The 24193-nt window shown below is 38.0% G+C and overlaps 1 protein-coding gene across 1 annotated transcript in view; it reads left to right on the top strand.

Moving 5' to 3' along the window:
* The window catches only part of MALRD1 (MAM and LDL receptor class A domain containing 1), a 608926-nt gene that overhangs the window by 190993 nt on the left and 393740 nt on the right, over positions 1–24193 (top strand). Inside the window, exons 21-22 of the mRNA XM_057542012.1 lie at positions 10955–11131; positions 13621–13783. Coding sequence (XP_057397995.1) covers positions 10955–11131; positions 13621–13783 — 340 coding nt within the window. The remainder of the gene's footprint in view (positions 1–10954; positions 11132–13620; positions 13784–24193) is intronic.

The raw sequence follows: 24193 nt of genomic DNA, 5'->3' as shown, positions 1-24193 counted from the left end.
GGTTACATTAATACCATCTATCACTCTGTGTATCATCTCATATAATCCTATTTTCTTTTAAGAGTATAAAATAGTGCCTGGTCCATCACAGGTGAAGAGATCTTGAATGTTGAATAGGATGGATGCCTTTGTTATCCCAATTTTATGGAGCAAACTGGGAAGGAGATAACCAGCCCAAGGCTATCTAGCTATAAAGTGGCAGAGTACAATGTCTGCTTCTTTGGATCATAATGTTTATCACTATTATTATATTGTTCATCAAATACATTAACCGCCCAAGGAAGAGAAAGCAATTTCCATTTTATGGGTGTGAAAAACTAAACTTAAAGAGCACCGATGACCTGGGTAAGAATGCACAATTGAGGGTAGGAATGAGATTTTTCACCTAAGGGGTCTGATTTCAGGGCCAAATCGCCTCCCACTCTTTGCTTAGGGAGAATGGCTGTGACCCCAGTGGCAGAGGGGAACAAAAAGGAATACAGAAAGGGAACACAAGTCATGGTTGCTACTGTTGCTGCTTTAATTATCCTGCTACATGCATTCTGTGGCTGATGTTTCCAAGGTAGAGGGAAAAGAGCTGCCAGAAACAAGGGCAGAGATGTGAAGTATCAGTTACACACCGTTAGTCCCAATTTTCTGCTTTAAGTTTTGGAAGAAAAATATGGAATTTTAAAGACTCAACTGCGTGGTTTTCATGTTGGCTTCATAGCAAAAGAAACTTTGGGCAGAAACCACAAAGCCTGCTGAAGCCATAGGTTTCATAAAGGAAGCTGATGTTATCTTACCATAAGATGAAAACAAAAATAAAAATTAGGTTTTTAATAGAAATATTGCTCTTGATTATCAGTCAGTGTTTTGTCATGACATCATGTTAGCTGAGGTGGGATCAGTCCATGTAGGTTCACTTACAGACATTGATTTGCTTTCAATATGAACATTATCTACAGCATGTTTCCTCCTTGATTAACAAAACAAAACAAATAAAAAACTAAAAAAACACAAACTATTGACCTCATGTCCAAAGAGCAGATTTGTAGCCTGTAATTTTATTTTATACTAAAAGTGAATAAAAAGGAGTAGATTATTTCATTTTTACCTATTTCCTCAAAATCAGCTTCTCTTTCCTCTATGTCTCCCTTGTTCCTTTTGATGACCTCAGTATCCTCGAGCAACCCAGGATTGAAATACCATAGTCGTCTTTGGCTTTCCCTTTAAACTTTTAAGTTTCCTCTTAAACTCCAAAATATTTCTCACATCTGTTCTGCTTTTTCCATTACCTCTGCCATGACCTTGGTTCAAAACAGTGTTGACTCGAATGACTGAGCTTCTTAACTGCAAACTTCTATTAATTTTCCTCAATAGTTTTTATGCCATAAACTTAGTTACTTTTCACTTTGTCCTAGACCATCATTACTTGCTCCTCTAGGTCAAGTGTCTCTCATTTTCTAACTTCTAGTTGTTTCTAACAATTTTCAAATCCATTCTCAATTATGGATCGTATCTCCTTTGTTTCAATACTTTGATGATATAGATTATCATCTTAAATCTAATTCAGGAGGAAAATAGAGAAACGGCTGTTTATGCAAGATTAATTACATTTCTAGGGAAAGTAGACAGTCTTAACCATGCAATAGAATCCTATGATTCTTTGCATCAGTGTGTGAAGATGTTGTCTGTTCCCAGAGTAGATAATGATGCGGAATAATGGCAAAGTTAAATAGCTTTCCCTTCACCTTGAATTAGACCTTCAGAGTAGATTATTTAGGAAGAATTGTTGCCAGACATTCAGATTTTAAAATATTATCCCAAAGGAAGTATCTGTTTTGCATTATTCCTTCCATCTTCCATCAGAAAAGCAAGGAGTGTGTTTCTTTTAGCAGAACACATGCAACAGGAGTTTTCTTTCTTGTGTCCAAGATTATTGGTGAGATAGCTGGGTTATTTGGAAAAATAAATCTGTGACAACATAGCATCACAACACACTGTTTGCAAGCTGAAAAAAATACCTACGTGCTTTTCATCGAAGTTAAAATTTCAGAATTCAGCATGTGTATTAGATTTATTAGTTACTAGAACTACTAATTATTAGAATGAGTATCACTATCTAAGGTATTAGTGTTTTGCTTTTCCCAGGAAAGTTTTTACTAAGTCAGTGGCATATCTTGCAACTGATGATACCTTAAAATTGAGAAAGTATGGTAACTCTTTAGAGAACGCTTAACAATTTTTTATGATGTTCCTCCCCTACCCACCGAATGGTTTTTGTTGTTGTTATTGCTAAACTGGCTGAGTTGATTGACTTTTTGACATCCCTCCTCCTTCACCTCAATATCTCACCAGCTTTATTTGTGCTTGATCAAGTCTCCCTTCCTTCTGCAAAGAGTAATGTTTGTTTCAGTGGCAAAATGTGAGTTCTTTTGTGTTCATTTTTCAGATATCACCTGCAGCTTTTTACCTTCTAATACTAAGCTGTTTGGTGTATCCATTACATTTTTTTCAGGATAGTAAATTAAATGAAAGCATTTTGCTTTGAGGTCCTCTTTTATCCGTATTTTTCAAAAGGAAATACAGACTCTGAAGAAAGTTTTAGAAATGTGGGAAATATTTGCAGTTCAGTAAAAGACTTCAAGGCAAAAATGAAGAAATGTGAGACTCAGTGATTGTAATCTAAAATATTCTGGTTTTAGTGTCTTTGGTGTAGTGTCGTAAAGTGATTTAGCATATACCTAGGGAAAAATTTTGCCCAAAGCCTATGGGCCATGCAACTTAGTATTTTATTTTTAAGATCTTATGAAAAACCCAAACGAACTTTTTGGCCAACCCAATAAATTTCTAGAAAATAAAATTCGACAAATAACTGAATTTATTTGGTTTATAAAATTCGACAAATAACTATCTTTGAAAGATGGTAGAATGTCTTTAAAAATGGAAAATATATTGTGCTACCTGGAAAATTTTATTGAATCCATGTGGTAGAGCAAAAATATTTCAAAAAGAGCTGATTTGCTACTGGATAAAGAAAAAAAAAGAGACAATGCATAATATGAGGCAAAGAGCTGTGTTACAATTGTTAATAAATCATATCCAAAGAGTAGCTATGTTTCAGTAAAACCTACTATCCTAGGAAGTAGACCTAGCACAGACACTTTAGTACGATTATGCTAAATATAGTCGTTTCAGCTTGTGGTTATAACTCCAGGTTATTATGTTAAGTGCAATAGAAAAAATAGGAAACGCTTTTCTCCTGGTGCTGTAGATATTTCAAATTTTTTTTCTGAAGATTGATTATGTTTAAACCTCAAGTAGACTTTTAGATTTTTAAATTAAATGTATTTCTTAACATCAGAAGTCACAAGAAAAACATGTGCATTGTTCCTTGGAGATAAAGAACAACCATGCATATTAGTCAAGTAATTCACACAATTGTGATATGTCTAAAGCTGGCAATAATATATCAAGGGCTCAGGATGTTAAAATATCAGTTTACTTGTTTAATTACCAGTGTGGGAATAGCTGTAGGGAGGGAAGTCTAGTAGAAAACAAGTTGGAAAATCTATTTTTACCAGAAAGATTATATTAGGGTAGCATGAAGTATATCATATTTGTTACAAGGAATTCACAGAGCAAGGAATTAGAACACTGAGTCCATCTGGAGCCTGAGTCATCTAGGGTGACAGCTGTGCAGGTGAGTTGGTTTCCCTTTGGCTTAGGGATGTGGAAGAAAATCAGATCAAACCAGGCTAATCTCTGCTTCTTGGTGTTCAGTTATTTGCATTTCACCTTTCAATTTTGTCTCATCTGCAAGGCTTTTAGTGTTTTTTATTTTAAGAGTATTAACTCTACCGTTGCTACCAACTTCAGCACTTCTAAACAATCATAGGTTTAAAAAAAATCACAAGTTTTGCTATGGAGTGAATGTTCCAATATTCATATGTTGAAACCTTAACCCCCAATGTGATGGTATTTGGAGGTGGGGCTTTTGGAAGGTAATTTGGGTTGATGAAGTTGATGCCCTCATGATGGGATTAGTGCTTTTATAAGCAGAGGAAAAGATATGAGATCTCTCTCTCTCTGCATGCATGTACCAAGGAAGGCCATGTAAGGACATAACCTGGAAGAGAGCCCTCAGAACCCAGCCACGTTGGTACCCTGATATTGGACTTTCAGCCTCTAGAACTGTGAGAAATAAATTGTTGTCTAAGCCCCCCAGTCTGTGGGATTCTATTATAGCAGCCCAGACTGACTAAGATGGGCTTATTTTTCTAGGTATGTTTTACTATTAAGGTTGTTCACAATTTATATATTTTAAAAATGTGAAGTCTATCCATATACTGTATGAAGTCATTTCTTGTATCACCTGAGTTAAGAGCATGATTCTTTAATAAGAAATACTGCTCTGAGTCATAGCAAAGTAAAACAAACTGACTTCGTGTTCCTTACATGAAAGTATAAACCATCTGTGAGGGTCAGAGATGTGTCAGGAGGCTTGCAGTCCTTGCCATGCCTCAGGCTCCAAATGATGTCTTGGTCTAACCATGTGTCTGGGCTCTGTTTTACTTCTACATGGCAGATCCCAAGGAATCAGTGGCAACTCCATCTTTCCAGTTATACCACCATTTCCAGAATTGGACTTTGGAGTAAGAAACACTTTCTTCCAATAATTCTTTTGGTGCTCTCAAATACAAACATATTACACTTATCTTTTAAGATTCACTAATTCTGGTAGAATAACAAAGAGTAATGAGGAAAGGACAAAGAATTTTAAGATTTTCCTATTTGTTTTTTAGAGTAGTGATATTTTTACCTACCTGGGATCCAGGTCATTTTACCTGGATCATTTCTGAGATAGAAAATGAGTTGTCTCTATTTTTCCTGAGTATGGACTCATCTACCTCCTTTTTCTATTATAGCCACGCATGTCTATGATTTCTTCTTAAGTGAGGGACTGTTTCCTAGTATAAATTGAAACCAGGCCTAAAGATGCAGTTAAGACTACTGATTTTAATAATGTGGCAGACCAGATGATCTGAAAACTAACACTACATATACCTAGAAATATCAAATATAACATGCATTTTTTAAAATGTTAAGCTGAGGTTAAAAAAAAGGAATGCCCACATGAGAGAAATAGAAAATGGAAAAATAGAACAGAAAGCATAATGTGATTGCCAGAGTTAAGGAGTAAAGAGAATATAGGATGGATGAGAGGCAGGGAAAGGGAGAGGAGGGCCAAAAGGGGTATATCATTCCTGGGTGGAGGTACCAGTGGGGTTCCAAAAGGAACAACTCAAAGTTAATCTAGAAGGACTCTTCTGCAAACTAAATGATAAAGGATTCTCGCATAAAAATCAAGCACAAAAAATTATGGTTGCCAACCTCCAAAATAGCCCCAAATAATCCCCACCTCTTGGTATTCATGATCTGTGGACCAGGCCCCTCCCATATTGAGTAAGACTGACCTGTGTAACTAATGACCCACGTGGCAATGACTGGGTGTGATTTCCAAAGCTAGGCTTCTGCTGTCTTCCTTTGGATCACTCACTCTGGGGGAAGTCAGACACCATGTCCGAAGGATACACAAGCAGCCCTATGGAGAAAGCCCAGGAACTGAGACCTCCTGCCAACAGTAGCCTAAATTCCCAGGCATGAGCCCCCTTGGAAAGCAGGTCTTCCATCCCCGGTCAAGCCTTCAGATGACTGCAGCCTTGGCTGACATCTTGACAGTAATCTTATGAGACCCTGAATTAGAACCCACCAAGCTAAGCCTCTTCTGCGTTTCAGACTTACAGAAGTTGTGTGAGATAATAAGTGTTTATTAGTTTAAAATTCTAAGGTTTGTGGAAATTTGTTGTGCAACAAATAGAAAACTAATAAATAATTTAAAATATTAAAGGACTCTTAAGCCATAAGAAAATAGCATGATGTTGTACAAAAAAAAAAAACCCAGAAAATTTTGAAAGTATCAAATTGGCCATCATGAAGTGAGAAATAAAATCAATGAAATAAAAATCCCAGCGGATGAATTAAATAGCTGAATCAATGCTGTGATTAGTCTTTTGGAGAATAACTGTGAGGAAATTTCAGGGAGCAGCAGAGAGAGATAGAAAAGGAAAATGGAAGGGATAGATTTACTTGAAGGATAGATCATAAAAGCTAATGGAGTTCCAGAGAGAGAATAAAGAAAATGGAGGAGAAGCAATTTTCAAAGATATAATGAATGGCTAAGAATTAACATAAGATTTAAGAAGCCTATTAAACCTCATGCAAAATATTAGAATAAATCCAGGTCTAGGCTTATGGAAATGAATTAGAAAAAAATTAATGAAAGAGAAGATTATGGTAAAAATAGCCAGAGATTAAAATACAGTTACAAAAGAACTGCAATCAGATTAATAGATGACTTCACAATAGCAAGAATGGAAGTAGGAAGACAGTTGAAATTATTTTCAAAGTTCTGAGAAAAAATAACTGTTAGTCTAGAGCAAAGCAAAATTCTTTCAGGAATGAGGGTGAAAATAGGCACTCAGAGCATGACATCCAAAAACGAACAAAAAATGATTTCACTGCACCAGACTCCTACCAAATGAACTATGTAAATGTGAACATTTAAAGGAGACAGAATGAGCTCAACAAGGGCTGAGATGCAAAAGGGAAGAGACAGCAAAGAAAATGGCAAACGTGCGGGTAATTCTAGATATACCAGTGGATGATGAGCATGTGGTATGACCAGAATGTTTATACACTACTGAGAAGTATAGAAATTGATACAACTACTTTTGAAAGCAGTTTGGCATTATCTAGTAAAGTTAGATGTGCATCCTCTGTGACCAAGCGATTCCACACGTTGGTACCTCAGGAGAAATGTACAAAGAAACAAAACCTCAGAGTCAACTCAAAAACCACTGATGGTAGAATAGCTATATAACGTATGTTACATATTCATATAGTGAAACATTATACAGCAGTCAACACAGCTAAACTGCAAGAACACACATTAGTTTGGTTGGATGAATATACAATGTTCAGAAAAAAATCAAGTTGCAGATTATATAGAGAATGGAGTCCATTCATCTAAAGTTTGAATCTAAACAACATTTTATTTATTTAAAAAGGACCTAAATGGTGCTCCATGTATATGGTCACTATTCTAAGAATTTCACAGTAAGTTATTTAGTCACATAAGCTAATAAGTAAGCACTGTAAGACATTATTTGGTATATATGCAAATGAAGAAAATGTAAACACAAATGAAAGCAAAGAAATAAAAAACACAAATTTCAGTGTACTGTGAACCAGGAGAGATGCCAATGAGGGGATGGAGTCAGCAGGGAAACACTGGAGAGTTCAAAACTGTTTGTGAATTTCATTTCCATAAACTGGAAGGTAAATATATGGCTATTTTTCTTCTTCTTTAAACCAGGCATATATTTTATGTTCATTCTTATATATGTATAATATATTTCATAATAAAATATAAAATGATAAGTGAGAGAAGTTTGAGTTGCTCCAATAGATTAATAGATCAAAAAGTGGCCATTCATGTGAAAAACAATTGTATTTAGATTCTCATCACAGATAATAGATAACAGTAGAGCCCAGATGGAGGAAAGATCTAAATATGAAAAACTATCAAAATTTTATGGAAATTATAGAAAACATATTTATGATATTAGAATAGGGAAGATTATTTTTTGGTGAAATTTTAAAGCACAAACCATAAAGGAAATGATTGATATATTAAAATTAGAGTTTTTTATTCTGAAAGACACCATAGAAAATGGAAAGACTTGATTAGGAGAGCATATTTGTCACTTAGACAAATGATTGAGGATTAGTATGGAGAATATGGGATTAATTTAAACCTGTAAATTAATAAGAAAAAGACAATGGATTCAGTAGAGAAAAATAGCAGGGTATGTGAATAGTTAGTCAAAAACGAGAGTAAGATACTGCGTGGCCCCTAAAAAAAGTCTCAATAATTAGGGAAATACAAGTTAGAATATCAAGGAATTATTATTTCAGACCTGTTACCCTGGCAAACATTAAAAAAAGTCTGATGATGCCAACTGTTGCTGGAATTTGAGAAATGCACACATTTCTGGGTGGAAATGGGTAAACCACCTCTGAAAACAACTACTTAAGTTGACTCATTACATACCCTGTAACTTTGAAATTTCATTTCAAGGTACCTTGCCTTGGAAATACTCTGGCATATGTTTGCAAAGAGAAATGTACAAAGACATCCATTGTAGCACACTTTATAGATATTCTTACTGTCCTGCTTGAGAAGAGATATACCAGCTACAGACTATTCATACAATAAATATTTGACTCCAGGTATTCATTTAATTGAATACCCTAACCAGTTAAATGAATGAATTGATTCTGTATGCAACAATAGAGATAAATCTGAAAAATATGTTTTGAGTCAAGATTGCAAATTCAAAAGAAATATGAATATTATTTATGTAAAATTTTCTAAGACACAAAATAGTATATATTTGAAATGGAACATGTATGTTTGAGATAAGGATACAAAAACATGCATGAAGACTCACTATATTCAGGATGTTAATTCTTCCTAACTTGATCTATAGAGTTAATGTAATCTCAATTAAAATCCCAGCAAATTATTTTGTGAATATAGAAAACCTAATTCTGAAGTGTATATTGAGAGGCAAAAGACCCAGAAGATCCAACACAATATTGAAGGAGAACAAAGTTGGAGGACTGACACTACCCAACTTCAAGACTTATTATAAAGCTACAGTAATCAAGACAGTGAGCATAGAGCATAGAGGTTTTTTAGTGTAGTGAAACTATTCTGTATGACACGCTAATGGGGGAAGCCTGTCATTATACATTTATTAAAACCCACAGAATGTAAAACACCAACAGTGAACGCTAATGTAAACTGTGGAAAAGCAACAATGGATTGTTGAGTTTGCCAGGAGAGCCTGCGCATGCATACCTGGTCTCAGTTTCCTCTTTTTCTGGAGACAGTTAGCTGAAGGAGGCATGAGATCTGCTCAGCTCCTCCTTGCTGTAGTTCACAATGGTCAGCTTCTGTATAGAAGTTTCCAGCACAGGTTATAACTTAGTCTGTTTATGTCTAAATTGCACACTCTGAAAGATTACCTGCCTACAGATATAGGCTATTTTTTTCCAGTATCAACTTCATCCGTAAAAAGGTTGATATTTTGATCTACTAGCTGCCCTACACTTCAGTCTTAGTTCTTAATTGCTTCAAAACCTGAGCTAAGAAATAAAGTACTCTTTATTGGACTCTCCTCAAATTCCCCAAAGCACCCAAATCCCCAGTCCTCTAGACACTGGATGTGTAATATTGCTCAGGTCTTTGCTGTCCCCTGCAAAACATCTCTGCTTTGGTTTACTAGTTGCCTGGAATTAAAGTAAAAGCTCAGCTGTTCTCTCTTCCCCATGTCAGAGCCACCGGCAAATCATTCTCCACGCTAATGCCTGATAAGTAGTTCTTGAAGTGGAAATTTTATATCTTGGTGTTTCTCCACAGCTTTTTATATTTACTTCAAAACCCTAGTTGGTCCCACTTAGCTGTGACCTGATAACGCTCTCCTCTCTAGTCCCGTATCTAATGACTCCATCAGATGCATTCTTACCGTTTCCCAAGATAGTCTTCTTGTCAAGCTCTCACAGTATTCCAGAAAACAACAGGAAAATATATTCCTCTGTCTTCACATGAGTCTTTTCTCCTTGCCTCAAAAGACCTTGTACACTTCTTTATCTACCCAGCAACAAATCATCCTTTAAAACTAAAAAGTATATATGTATAACTGCATCACTTTGCTTTACACCTGAAACTAATACAACATTGTTAATCAACTATACTCCAATATAAAATAAAAATTTAAAAAAACCCAAAGCTAAAAACTTAGTTTATACATCACCATGCCAAGAAGTCTTCCCCATCTGATACAGACTTTTCCTGTGTTCTCTCAATATACTGTACAATCTTAACCTTTGTTCATCTATTCATTCATTCACTCTGTTATCCATCCATCCTTCCTTCCGTCCCTCCTCCCATCCTTCCATCCCTCCTTCATCCTTCCATCCATCTGTATATCTATTCACTCACTTCACAATGATAGTGTACCCACCATATACCATGGTCTGTGGATGTGAATACAGGAGTTAAGGGATAGGTGTCATTCTTGCCTCCATCATGTTAAAATATCTGTCCTAAACTTATCCCATGAGACTGTAATGAAAGAATTTCCTGACTGCCTTATCCACTAGTCTGTAAACTCTTTTATGGCAGTGACAGCATGTTTGGCTTTAAATCCACTACATCTACCATGTATATGACACAGAGATGTTATTAATAAGTGCTTATTGGATAGCTTACTGTCTAAATTAATCAACTTCTATAAATTTCTTCTAAACTCTGTAATATCAGAAATTATAGCTTATTTAAATATTTCTGGGTGAATAATTTTGGTTTGGGTCTATCTTGCAACCTTGAATCCCAACTATGTGGGGATATGTGAAACAAAGAGGAGATGTTAAGTTCATTGTAGCAGTGGAAGAACAAAGTTTGTTCACCTAGTGGACGAGGAGGTTTAACGTGACCTTGACTCTGGTTCCTACGCCAGCACCCGGGATTCACTTGGTTCCTGCTGATCTTCCAAGCCCTGTTCTTGAGCCTCCCATTTGTTCAGTGAGCTCTGAAGAGCTTTTCAATAATTTCCATCTGCACCTTCACTTATTTTTATAATCAAAGATATCTAAAGTTATTTGCCATGACTAAAGCCATGAACCCCAACTTATATGCTTACATAAAGAAGTTCAGCAGATTAGCAAATACTATCAAATATTCTTTATAATGTTGTGTGAAGCATACTTAATAAAGTTTATTGTGTGAAATCTTTAAAGAAATGGAAAAATCTGCAAAATGACACTTGTCTATTATTTCAAGGTAATTTGCCAGTGGACCTTCCAACTCCACCAGAAACTTCAGTTCCAGTAACCTTACCTCCACACAACTGTACCGACAATGAATTTGTTTGCAGGTCTGATGGTCAATGTGTTGAAAATATCCAGAAATGTGATTTTAGATATGACTGCCCTGACAAATCAGATGAATCATCCTGCGGTACGTGAATTCCTAAATTTTGCATTAAATATAGCCATAAAACTGATAAGAAAATACTAGTGTTATCTCAAGTAGCGTGGCATAATGTCCTAGTTAGAAAATTTCAACCTGGCTTAAAGCAGTTTCTTAACATAAAGACTATTTGTATAGAAAATGATAGAAAAATCAGCATACATTCTTGTATCATGTCCAACAAGAGGTGTCTTTAAATTAATATTTAAATTCAAAATACTTGTTTTCATGGACTTAGCTTGATTCCAGAACTATCATTTATCATTTTTATTCATCCCCCTTTTTGTCTCTGTTTGTCACAATCACTAAATAGAAATGTTTAGGGAAGAAGCATAATACCCTCAAATTAGATGAATCTGCTCAAATTTTGCCATTGTCAAAATGCACACATAAAATGAATACTATGTCAAATGTGCAGAGTTAATAAGAAAACCAATCCTAATACATGTGGACACTTCAACGGCTAGGTACTGTTGAAAGATGGTTTTCATTTATTGACACTTGCCAATCTATGGCTTCTCCTAAATGGATCAAGGCAAATTATTTAATTTAGAAGTGAACTTCTCAGTCAAAGATACAAACTGAGAGGAGAAAAATTAATCTGTGTCTGAATGGGCAAAACACAGGATCAGAAGGAATAAACACTTGTGATTTTTTTCCCCCTTCCTTGCTCTTTATTAAGTTGTATGTGAATTTACCATAAAATTGCTCAACTGTCTTGATAATACTGACAGTTTCGAACATACAGATAATACAGCGTATAGTGAAATTCTAATTTGTCTCATGTCAGCCTCGTCAAGGAATTCTAAAACTTAAAAAATACAAATACACAATAAACTAATCCAGACCAGAAAACCTCATAAAATCAAAGCTAATTCACTCTGTGAATAAGATGGGACAGTAATTAACTCAAGTTGGTCCGGAAGATGTCCTGTGCATCACAGATGTAAGATAATATAATGGACGATGCTGTGGTATTCAGACTCTCTCATGGGAAGACACTAAAATCCTCTTCTGATCACACATAAGTCGTCTTTGTAAAAGTTTACACAAAATCTAATTAATTACACCTAGTAAGCATCTTTAGTAAATACTGACTTTCTTCTTAGTTCAACTTTGAAATTTTAGTAGTGCCATTTATGATTGGATGGGAAGTTTTGGTAAGTTCTGTAAATGTCCCGAATGAATGTCTACTATTAAATTATTAAAATCATGGGGATATTTATTTATTTTGATTAAACATGAATTATTACCATTTATTTCTGAACAAATTGTGTCTTGCCTTCGCCATCTCTTTGTAAAATGAACTATTGTGATAAATCTGCTTGTCATCTACAGTCATATTTTGTTATTTTTTCATTGTGATAAGAATACAATATAAGATCTACCTGCTTAATAAATTTTTAAGTGTACAATACAGTATTGTTGACTGTAGGTACAATGTTGTACAGCAGATCTTAGCTTGCCTGAAACTCTATGTCCTCTAATTTTTAAAAAATCTACAATTTTAAAAATCTTTTTTAATAATATGATGAACAGGATTCTATTGAATTCTAAATCTCTTCACAAAATAAGTATAATTATATGATCAATATTAATATCAGAGATTAAATAACACACCTGAATGTCATGATTAAAATCACTTTTTTTGATGGAGTTTTCCTTCTCAAATTTTATGTTAAATCGTGAACCCAAGTTTCTAAGTGATATAGTAGTGGTAACCTATGCCATCACCGTTTATGCCATTTAAAACCTGGAGTACACACCAGGCTTTCCATTGTATACACAAGACCTCATTGAACTGAATCTTTTCTTTTATTCAAGAAGTAGAGGATTTAAGACAGACAGACACATGAACACATCAGAGAGAGAAGGAGAGAGAGGAGGAGAGAAAAAGAGAGCATTTGTTTTCACACACAACTTATGTATTTAAAAAATCACTGGACTTTTAATTTTGTTTGATATTAGAATACAGTCATTACAAGAATATTGAAAACTTTCAACGGAAGAGGTTCAATATAAAAGCTGTTGTAAATCTTATAGCTTTGAATTTAAGTAATTTGGAATTTGGGATTTAGCTTTGCGATAATACTGTGAAAAAAGAACAGACTTATCAGAACTTGCAGGTCATATAAGCAATGTAAGTGTTGTGTCAGAAGAGAGTGGCAATTCTTAAATTGCTGCTTTCAGAGCGAATTAAAATCTCACTTCTTTATGAAAGCAGAATCTTCAGTATGTGCATTTATTTCCACATTTCAGTTAATATAGATATTTGAATATAATACACCTAGATTTCTTTTAAACTCTTCTAGTGATTATGTAAACAATTTGCCTGATTATTTCAGTTATGCTTAAAAGTTAGATTATAATTTAAAGAAACCCCAAGAGTAAGAAAGTGCTGATGCAGATGGAAATCGCCATTTATTAATACATTTATTGTGATTAGCTCATCTTATCTCTGTCCCATCCTATTCAAGCTATGGAAGTTTGCAGCTTTGAAAAAGGAAGCCTGTGTAAATGGTACCAGCCAATCTCAGAAAAAGTAATTCAAGATTCAAACACATTCAGGTGGGGACTTGGTAATGGAACCAGTATTCATCATGGGGAGGAAAATCACAGGCCGTCGGTGGATCATACAACGTAAGTGACCACACATTTGGAACATGTCTGTTAGGGACTATTTATTAAGCAGTTCCCAAATTCCTGCCACACCACCTTACCGTAAGTTAGTGCTCTTGTAAAGATGAAGATTTAAGTGAAAGCATAAGTGGGCTAAGTGTACTCTTTCTTACAAAATTAAAAAAATTTTTAATTAAAAAATAGTAAATGCTCTTATAAAAGTCATAGAAACCAGAGAAAAGCATGAGTAAATAAAGAAAAAATATTTGTAATATCACCACTCATCGAAAAGCACTGTTAATATGTTGTTTTAGAATTATCTATTCATTCCTTCCCTTCCAAATTTCTTTTCTCCTTTTCTTCCTTTTTCAGCTCCTCCTCCAACACCTTGCCCCCTTCCCTCTTCTTCCAGTCTTTGCTCTTTATCATCATTTATTTTGGTCTTTTCTTTCGAGGTTTAATAACTCATACCTTTCCCCTGTTTTGTAGTCCACAAATATATTGAGTGCTCACTTCCTACAAGATCCCATTCTTCCTGTTTCCTTTTATTGATTTCAAGGAAATGTTACTGAAGACAACAGAGGAATCCCCACTTATATTACAGAGAATCTTTTCCAAACCTTTATGCCTTCACAATTCTCCTCAGTTAAAGCTTCATGACCCCCAGTTCCTAGGCTGCTGCTTCAAAGAAAACTAAAGGTATATCCACTGTCCAGTCCATCATTGCCCTGGCCAACTTGACCTTGCACTCAAGGGGACCACGGTATCTTAAGAGTACAATGATTTTTCTTTCCCTGGGCTGACTTTTTCACCCTGGTTTTCTGAGCTCCCTTTTGTTCTTTTTGTTCTATTAAAATGGTTCCAGTTTTACCATCATTTTATTTAAATGTCTGCAGCCAGGTTGCCCAAAGTATATAGAGTAGTAGATATTCATACTGCTTTGTTTTGATCACATTTGACAGTTGGCAAGTAATTTTTGAAATTTCAGGATACAAAATTTCCTAGGGCTGCTTCTGACATAAAAAAGCACAGGGTAATTTCAGAAAGTTTCTGTGGCTCATGCAAATAAGCCATACTTCATTAATAAACTATATTTCTGTAAAGAAAAAGGTAGACTAGAATCTCACTTCTAGGTGGTAAAGTATAAACAGAAATATGGCAGCATATAAGCAAAGGAATATAATCGGCTTTTAACTTGTCTCTGACCCTCACCCCTTGCCTCCAATAGACTGCAAATTCCTTGAGGAATTTCAAGGACTGTGATTCCCATTTATTCCATTATTTCTAAGGCTCATTATGTATTAAGTCCCAGTAGTTATTTGTTGAGTGAGTTAGTTGATGATTAGGATCAATATATTTATGCTTTATAATTAAAGGCTACAAGGCACAAAATTAAATATATTTTAAATACGAATACTTAATAATCAGATAATGTTTAATGGATGTGCTCTACATGACAAAATCCTGGAGAAGGGGCAAGTTCCTCAGCTTCTATCTTCTCTAGTTTTCCTCTCCCCTTCTCTCTAGGTTCTTTCTTCATCCAAGGAAGGCCTGACATTTTTTACTTTGTGAAATAGTTCTTATGCATCATTTATTCTACTCTATGGCTTATAGTAGAACTCCAAGCTCAGTTTGTCCAAATTATCGGGTTTTTGTTTAATATTTAAAGGGGAGCTTTTCCATTTAGAAAATGCTTTTCTCTCTCAGGTATCTGGCTCTAGAGATTTAAAGCCAGGTTTTTAGACTACTGTGTCTGAAACTGTTTTCAAGACCAGATTTGAAAATCAAAAAGCTCTACACCAGTTCTTTCTTTCTCTTCACTTTCTATGATTCCACTTCACCCTAAGGTAAAGATTGCTTCTGGCTTGGGTTGGTAAGGAACATTCATAAGCAAGTGCAAAAGAAAAAAAAAATCACATTACTATATTTCAAAATATTCTCTCACTTCATACACCTAACGAAGCAATAAAACATCTAGAAGAGTCATGGTGGGGTAGGAATATGTAAGGAAGTTTTCATTGTGCAGATGAGTCTTCAGTTACGTCTTAGCTTTTACCGTTTCATTTCCACGATGGAAAACAAGTAAAGTCATAGTCCAAGTCACAATCTACTGTTTGTGTTCACACTTTAATGGACTATTCTTTGTACCTGAGGATCTAAAGTGCACTCTGGGTCTAAATTAAGGGTTGCATCTTTATTTTTTACTTGTTTGTTTGTGGGAGAGTAACACCATTCCATACAGCTGGTGCTTTCAGCATTTATATATGAATTAGAAATAGTCATCTCTTCTTCTAGGGCTTCTTCTGTGTGGCCATGGTCTTAGTACGGGGCTTGGTGGGTGGATTCTTTCTTCATCCCGCTCAGCAGGGACCAACTAAGGGCACCTGGCATGATTTTTTTTTCCCTAGGATTGGAATCTAAATATTTATTTAGAAATAAATATTGTTCTCAACTACAACCAGAGAAAAAATAAAGTAAAACCCCTTCATTGTAAATATCATCAGTTGCAATTTGCATGTTCTTTTGAGATTGGAGTTGGATGAAATTTCTGTTTCCTCTAACTTATGCAGTGAGAGGGAATATTTAATAGAAAAATTCTTTTCTTGGTATTTTGGGAAAAGCACCCTAATCTAGTTCAACAACAACAACAACAACACACGCACACACACCACAGAAGAAAAATGAGTTTATATCCATTCATGCTCCAGGAACTACTAGGAAACTTGGCAAAAACATTAGTCTTACTCAGCTGAGAATTGTTTAAAAAAATTGTTATTTGCTTGTCATTGAATCAAGGTATTTGGATTACCTAGCATCTGAGCTTTGTAGCTAATTCAAATTTAAATATGTTTAGAACATTGAAGATTTGGAAGTGTTGTGTAATGATTCCTCGCGGTTTGTAATTTCATAAGACCTTAGAATTCTGTACTCTGACCTCCATAATCAGTTCAATAAGCCAAGGCAGTTTTACATTAGTATGTAAATTGGTAAACTAGCTTATAACTAAATACCATAAATTTTTTTTAAAAATTAATTAATTAATTTATTTATTTATGGCTGTGTTGGGTCTTCGTTTCTGTGCGAGGGCTTTCTCTAGTTGCGGCGAGCAGGGGCCACTCTTCATCGCGGTGCGCGGGCCTCTCACTATCGCGGCCTCTCTTGTTGCGGAGCACAGGCTCCAGACGCGCAGGCTCAGTAATTGTGGCTCACGGGCCCAGCTACTCCGCGTCACGTGGAATCTTCCCAGACCAGGGCTCAAACCCGTGTCCCCTGCATTGGCAGGCAGATTCTCAACCACTGCGCCACCAGGGAAGCCCCTAAATACCATAAATTTTATGATCATTTTTTACTCATAGGAAAACCTTGTTTACACCCAACTTCCTTTTCACAGCTAGAAGCCAAGGAGAGCAACATTTTGAGCCCTTGGCCCTCAAATCCATTTTATTTGACTGCAGTAAATGCCCATGTATTCGTTAAATAAGGTTTAATATTAATGCCTCTTAGGAGTCTTAAATCATTCCCTCAAGCAAGATTAAGCTCTTCTTATTTATTGCTCATATGGAAGTACACCTAGTGGAGTACGTATGCATATTCTGGGTCTGTGGTTTCTAACTGTGCTCACAGAAGCTTTAGGGAAGTTTCTCAAAGCGTGAATCAAGTACCGCCGAAAATGTTTGTGTGTTTATTAATACTTAAATATGTAATACATTTAAAAGCAGATTCTGACACTTGAATCAGAATCTTGGGAACAGAGCCTGGGGCTCTGTATTTTTAGTGTAATTCCTAGGTGGTTCTAGAACCTCATTCTTAGGGGCCCTCCAGGGCAGAAAGTGGGGAGGGTATTGCTAAAAGACAGAGGGTGGCTTTCTTATCAACTAATTCCAATTTTGATTAGAGCAGACTCATTTTCCTCTAAATCCAGTGACTAATTTTAAAAAAATAGTACAAAATATTTCAGGAAAAACCAAGAAACAATAAATACCCTAAGATGATTTTACTTAAAAATAAAATTTGTGTGTTATAAAGTAACATATAATTGAGAAATCATTTGGGAGAAAACTCTACCCTGTGTTAATCTAAAAGGCATGTGGGCTTCCCTGGTGGCGCAGTGGTTGAGAATCCGCCTGCCAGTGCAGGGGACACGGGTTCGAGCCCTGGTCTGGGAAGATCTCACATGCCACAGAGCAACTAAGCCCATGCGCCACAACTACTGAGCCTGCACTCTAGAGCCTGCGAGCCACAACTACTGAGCCCGTGTGCCACAACTACTGAAGCCCACGCACCTAGAGCCCGTGCTCCGCAACAAGAGAAGCCACCGCAATGAGAAGTCTGCGCACCTCAACGAAGAGTAGCCCCTGCTTGCCGCAACTAGAGAAAGCCTGCGCGCAGCAATGAAGACCAAACACAGCCAAAAATAAATAAATAAAATAAATACATTAAAAAAAATAAAGACATGTAACTCAAGGCACCCTCTATGCTGCCTCTTTCATTGTAAAACACCCAGCCATTTCTCTCAAATCTTTTTGCCCATGTGTTCTCTTCTCTACCTCTAAAAAATGATCCGTCTGTCTTTTGGATCAAAACCAAGCGTACCAATTTTATTATCATCTGGAAAAAACAGATATTTTAAAATATTTTGCATTTTTAGGTTTGCTTACAGACTGTTGAGAAACTATTTGAATATGAACCATCTCATTCAAAATGCAGATTAGATAGAACACAGTTTTGTGCTGCTTGTTTATGAAGTAGAAGTACTTTTTCTTAGATTTTTCTTTTTATTTCACGACACTGATCATTGTCTTTCAGGTGGAAATGAGTTATAGTTCCCGCTGCTGCAGATGCACCTACATTCCTATCTACATTATGCATTTGTACAGGCTTGACATCATTATAAACTAAAAGCCACATAAATAATGCAAGCTGTCTCTGTGACATAACTGTGCATATCATAATGTATCTAAGTGCTGGATATAAATGTGGATAAAGCTTCAGTAAAACTGAAAATATTTTAATGTTTTCTGCTCTGCAGAAGTAACAATTTTCAAAGCTTTAGTCTCGGACATTAAATGCCAGAATTACTGCTTTCTCGGAGCCTTTTCTGATAAGCCAATTTTTTATAGGCCAATTTAGATGCCTTAACACTCTCCCAATATAATTTCTAAAAGATCCAGTTTTAAAAATCCAGAGTAATGGTTAAATACCAGGCTTTAGAAACAGTTTTGCTAAAATAAAACTAAAAATGCAAATGGGCAAAATAAAAATTAACCGTAGTAATTTTCTCTTAAGTGTTTTAATACTGGTGGGAAATAGCATTTCTGGCAGTGTTTTCACAGGACTGAATATAAAGCATAATTGCACCTCTAAAACACAAGAAAAATTGCTTTTATTTTAGATTGACCTTGAGTTAAGCACCTATTCTTTATTTTTGCATACATATCAATAATTTGTTTTAAATCACTTTAATTTTATTTCAGTGTATTTAAGCTTGATAATAATTTTAAAAATTAACTACAATGACTTGAAAACATGGAATTTAAGAGAAATATATGCTGGAAATAATACTTGTAAACCGTACCTAAAATAATATATATACAGGGGTTAGGTAATATGTAGTTGCTGTACATGGTAAGGTTTTAAGAATGTATTCATAATACAGTGTATGATTTATGTTATGTTACCAAAGATCACTGTTTAATAATAAAATAATAACTTTTATATCATGGTTAAAATTGCATTCAGAAATTAAAAATTCATTTTCATTATATAATTTTTGAATGTGCCTTCCCTTTAACCACATTAAGATGAAATAAATTTATTTGCATTCCAACTCCTGCACAAAATTGTTATAGTTATACAAAATGTGGAGGAAAAAATATGTTTTCTCAACTAAGTAAAGATAAATTAGATTTAATTCTTATATTAAGACAAGGACTTGAAAATACGAATATACTATATCACATATGAACCAATATCAATATGATCTAATGACATTTATATATGCAGATACACCAAATACTCAAAGATCCTTATGGTCTGGAGGAGAAGTAGCCTTGACTAGGCACACAATTCATTCTTACACTAGGCATGTATTTCCTGAGCATCTGGTCTGTGAGAATAGTAAGCTTAATCAGACATGAAACCAGCACACACATGAATAGATGTGTAATGCCCAGCAGAAAGAGAGGCCCACTGTGGACCCTCAGGTCTATGGGTCTATCTTGGTTGTGTCTCTGTATTTAATAATACCTGAAAAAACTCTCTAACTTTGAATTTTAGTGGCTAATATAAATGAACTACAATAATACTATGGGTAAAGACCATTTACTGATTATTCTAAGAATTTGACTTTTTTATTGTTACAAAAATAACTTTTTTTCCACAAAAGAAGAAATGTACTTTTACTGTAGGGAAATATTTAAATATAGATAAGAATGGCCACTATGATAAAAGAACTGTGCATGTATACATATATATTTAGCAAAAAATAGGTTCTATCGATCACATTTTTTTAATATGCTTTTAATTTTATTTACAATCTATAAGCAATTATTTACCAATACTTTTTTTAATGGGGCAATAGTTTTCCATTAACAGGATGCACCATAATTCATTAATTTAATTCCTCACTATTTGATATCTGAGTTGCTTTTGATTATACACAGATTTTTTTTTTTTTTAACGTGCTCCCTGTCATGTGAGGTGGTTCTCATCCCCTTTGTGATGTTGTACCTGTGGTGTGAGGCGGTTTCTCATCCCCTTTGTGATGTTTGCCCTGTGGTGTGAGGTGGTTTCTCATCCCCTTTGTGATGTGAGCCCTGTGGTGTGAGGCGGTTTCTCATCCCCTTTGTGATGTTTGCCCTGTGGTGTGAGGCGGTTTCTCATCCCCTTTGTGATGTGAGCCCTGTGGTATGAGATGGTTTCTCATCCCCTTTGTGATGTGGGCCCTATGGTGTGAGGCGGTTTCTCATCCCCTTTGTGATGTGAGCCCTGTGGTGTGAGGTGGTTTCTCATCCCCTTTGTGATGTGGGCCCTGTGGTGTGAGGCGGTTTCTCATCCCCTTTGTGATGTTTGCCCTGTGGTGTGAGGTGGTTTCTCATCCCCTTTGTGATGTGGGCCCTGTGGTGTGAGGTGGTTTCTCATCCCCTTTGTGATGTGGGCCCTGTGGTGTGAGGCGGTTTCTCATCCCCTTTGTGATGTTTGCCCTGTGGTGTGAGGTGGTTTCTCATCCCCTTTGTGATGGGGGCCCTGTGGTGTTAGGTGCTTTCTCATCCCCTTTGTGATGTGGGCCCTGTGGTGTGAGGTGGTTTCTCATCCCCTTTGTGATGGGGGCCCTGTGGTGTTAGGTGCTTTCTCATCCCCTTTGTGATGGGGGCCCTTTGGTGTGAGGTGCTTTCTCATCCCCTTTGTGATGTTGGCCCTGTGGTGTGAGGTGGTTTCTCATCCCCTTTGTGATGTGGGCCCTGTGGTGTGAGGTGGTTTCTCATCCCCTTTGTGATGTGGGCCCTGTGGTGTGAGATGGTTTCTCATCCCCTTTGTGATGTGGGCCCTGTGGTGTGAGGTGGTTTCTCATCCCCTTTGTGATGTGGGCCCTATGGTGTGAGGCGGTTTCTCATCCCCTTTGTGATGTTTGCCCTGTGGTGTGAGGTGGTTTCTCATCCCCTTTGTGATGTGAGCCCTGTGGTATGAGATGGTTTCTCATCCCCTTTGTGATGTGGGCCCTATGGTGTGAGGCGGTTTCTCATCCCCTTTGTGATGTGAGCCCTGTGGTGTGAGGTGGTTTCTCATCCCCTTTGTGATGTGAGCCCTGTGGTGTTAGGTGGTTTCTCATCCCCTTTGTGATGGGGGCTCTTTGGTGTGAGGTGGTTTCTCATCCCCTTTGTGATGTGAGCCCTGTGGTGTGAGGTGGTTTCTCATCCCCTTTGTGATGTGGGCCCTGTGGTGTGAGGCGGTTTCTCATCCCCTTTGTGATGTTTGCCCTGTGGTGTGAGGTGGTTTCTCATCCCCTTTGTGATGTGGGCCCTGTGGTGTGAGGTGGTTTCTCATCCCCTTTGTGATGTGGGCCCTGTGGTGTGAGGCGGTTTCTCATCCCCTTTGTGATGTTTGCCCTGTGGTGTGAGGTGGTTTCTCATCCCCTTTGTGATGGGGGCCCTGTGGTGTTAGGTGCTTTCTCATCCCCTTTGTGATGGGGGCCCTTTGGTGTGAGGTGCTTTCTCATCCCCTTTGTGATGTTGGCCCTGTGGTGTGAGGTGGTTTCTCATCCCCTTTGTGATGTGGGCCCTGTGGTGTGAGGTGGTTTCTCATCCCCTTTGTGATGTGGGCCCTGTGGTGTGAGATGGTTTCTCATCCCCTTTGTGATGTGGGCCCTGTGGTGTGAGGTGGTTTCTCATCCCCTTTGTGATGTGGGCCCTGTGGTGTGAGGTGGTTTCTCTTCCCCTTTGTGATGTGGGCCCTGTGGTGTGAGGTGGTTTCTCTTCCCCTTTGTGATGTGGGCCCTGTGGTGTGAGGTGCTTTCTCATCCGCTTTGTGATGTTTGCCCTGTGGTGTTAGGTGGTTTCTCATCTGCTTTGTGATGTTGGCCCTGTGGTGTTAGGTGCTTTCTCATCCCCTTTGTGATGGGGGCCCTTTGGTGTGAGGTGCTTTCTCATCCCCTTTGTGATGTTGGCCCTGTGGTGTGAGGTGGTTTCTCTTCCCATTTGTGATGGGGGCCCTGTGGTGTGAGGTGGTTACTCATCCCCTTTGTGATGTGGGCCCTGTGGTGTGAGGTGCTTTCTCATTCCCTTTGTGATGTGGGCCCTGTGGTGTGAGGCGGTTTCTCATCCCCTTTGTGATGGGGGCCCTGTGGTGTTAGGTAGTTTCTCATCCCCTTTGTGATGTTTCCCCTGTGGTGTGAGGTGCTTTCTCATCCCCTTTGTGATGTTGGCCCTGTGGTGTGAGGTGGTTTCTCATCCCCTTTGTGATGTGGGCCCTGTGGTGTGAGGTGGTTTCTCATCCCCTTTGTGAGGTGGGTCCTGTGGTTTTTGGTGGTTTCTCATCCTCTTTGTGATGTTGGCCCTGTGGGGTGAGATGGTTTCTCATCCCCTTTGTGATGTGGTCCGTGTGGTGTGAGGTGGTTTCTCATCCCCTTTGTGATGTGGGCCCTGTGGTGTTAGGTAGTTTCTCATCCCCTTTGTGATGTTTCCCCTGTGGTGTGAGGTGCTTTCTCATCCCCTTTGTGATGTTGGCCCTGTGGTGTGAGGTGGTTTCTCATCCCCTTTGTGAGGTGGGTCCTGTGGTTTTTGGTGGTTTCTCATCCTCTTTGTGATGTTGGCCCTGTGGTGTGAGATGGTTTCTCATCCCCTTTGTGATGTGGGCCGTGTGGTGTGAGGTGGCTTCTCATCCCCTTTGTGATGGGGGCCCATTGGTGTTAGGTGGTTTCTCATCCCCTTTGTGATGGGGGCTCTTTGGTGTGAGGCGGTTTCTCATCCCCTTTGTGATGGGGGCCTGTGGTGTGAGTTGGTTTCTCATCCCATTTGTGATGGGGGCCCTGTGGTGTGAGGTGGTTTCTCATCCCCTTTGTGATGGGGGCCCTTTTGTGTGAGGTGGTTTCTCATCCCCTTTGTGATGTGGGCCCTGTGGTGTGAGGTGGCTTCTCATCCCCTTTGTGATGTGGGCCCTGTGGTGTTAGGTGGTTTCTCATCCTGTTTGTGATGGGGGCCGTGTGGTGTGAGGTGGTTTCTCTTCCCTTTTGTGATGGGGGCCCTTTGGTGTGAGGTGGTTTCTCATCCGCTTTGTGATGTTTGCCCTGTGGTGTTAGGTGGTTTCTCATCCCCTTTGTGATGGGGGCCCTTTGGTGTGAGGTGGTTTCTCATCCGCTTTGTGATGTTTGCCCTGTGGTGTGAGGTGGTTTCTCATCCCCTTTGTGATGTTTGCCCTGTGGTGTGAGGTGGTTTCTCATCCCCGTTGTGATGGGGGTCCTGTGGTGTGAGGTGGTTTCTCATCACCTTTGTGATGTTGGCCCTTTGGTGTGAGGTGGTTTCTCATCCCCTTTGTGATGTTTGCCCTGTGGTGTGAGGTGGTTTCTCATCCCCGTTGTGATGGGGGCCCTGTGGTGTGAGGTGGTTTCTCATCCCATTTGTGATGTGGGCCCTGTGGTGTGAGGTGGTTTCTCATCCCCTTTGTGATGTGAGCCCTGTGGTGTGAGGTGGTTTCTCTTCCCTTTTGTGATGGGGGCCCTGTTGTGTGAGGTGGTTTCTCATCACCTTTGTGATGTTGGCCCTGTGGTGTGAGGTGGTTTCTCATCCCCTTTGTGATGTGAGCCCTGTGGTGTGAGGTGGTTTCTCTTCCCTTTTGTGATGGGGGCCCTGTGGTGTGAGGTGGTTTCTCATCCCCTTTGTGATGGGGGCCCTGTGGTGTGACGTGGTTTCTCATCCCCTTTGTGATGGGGGCCCTGTG

The sequence above is a fragment of the Balaenoptera acutorostrata genome, chromosome 3, assembly GCF_949987535.1.
Source record: "Balaenoptera acutorostrata chromosome 3, mBalAcu1.1, whole genome shotgun sequence".
NCBI classification, from domain to species: Eukaryota; Metazoa; Chordata; class Mammalia; order Artiodactyla; family Balaenopteridae; genus Balaenoptera; species Balaenoptera acutorostrata.
The sequence above is the reverse complement of the archived record's forward strand: the minus strand, read 5'-3'. Positions and strand labels throughout refer to the sequence as shown.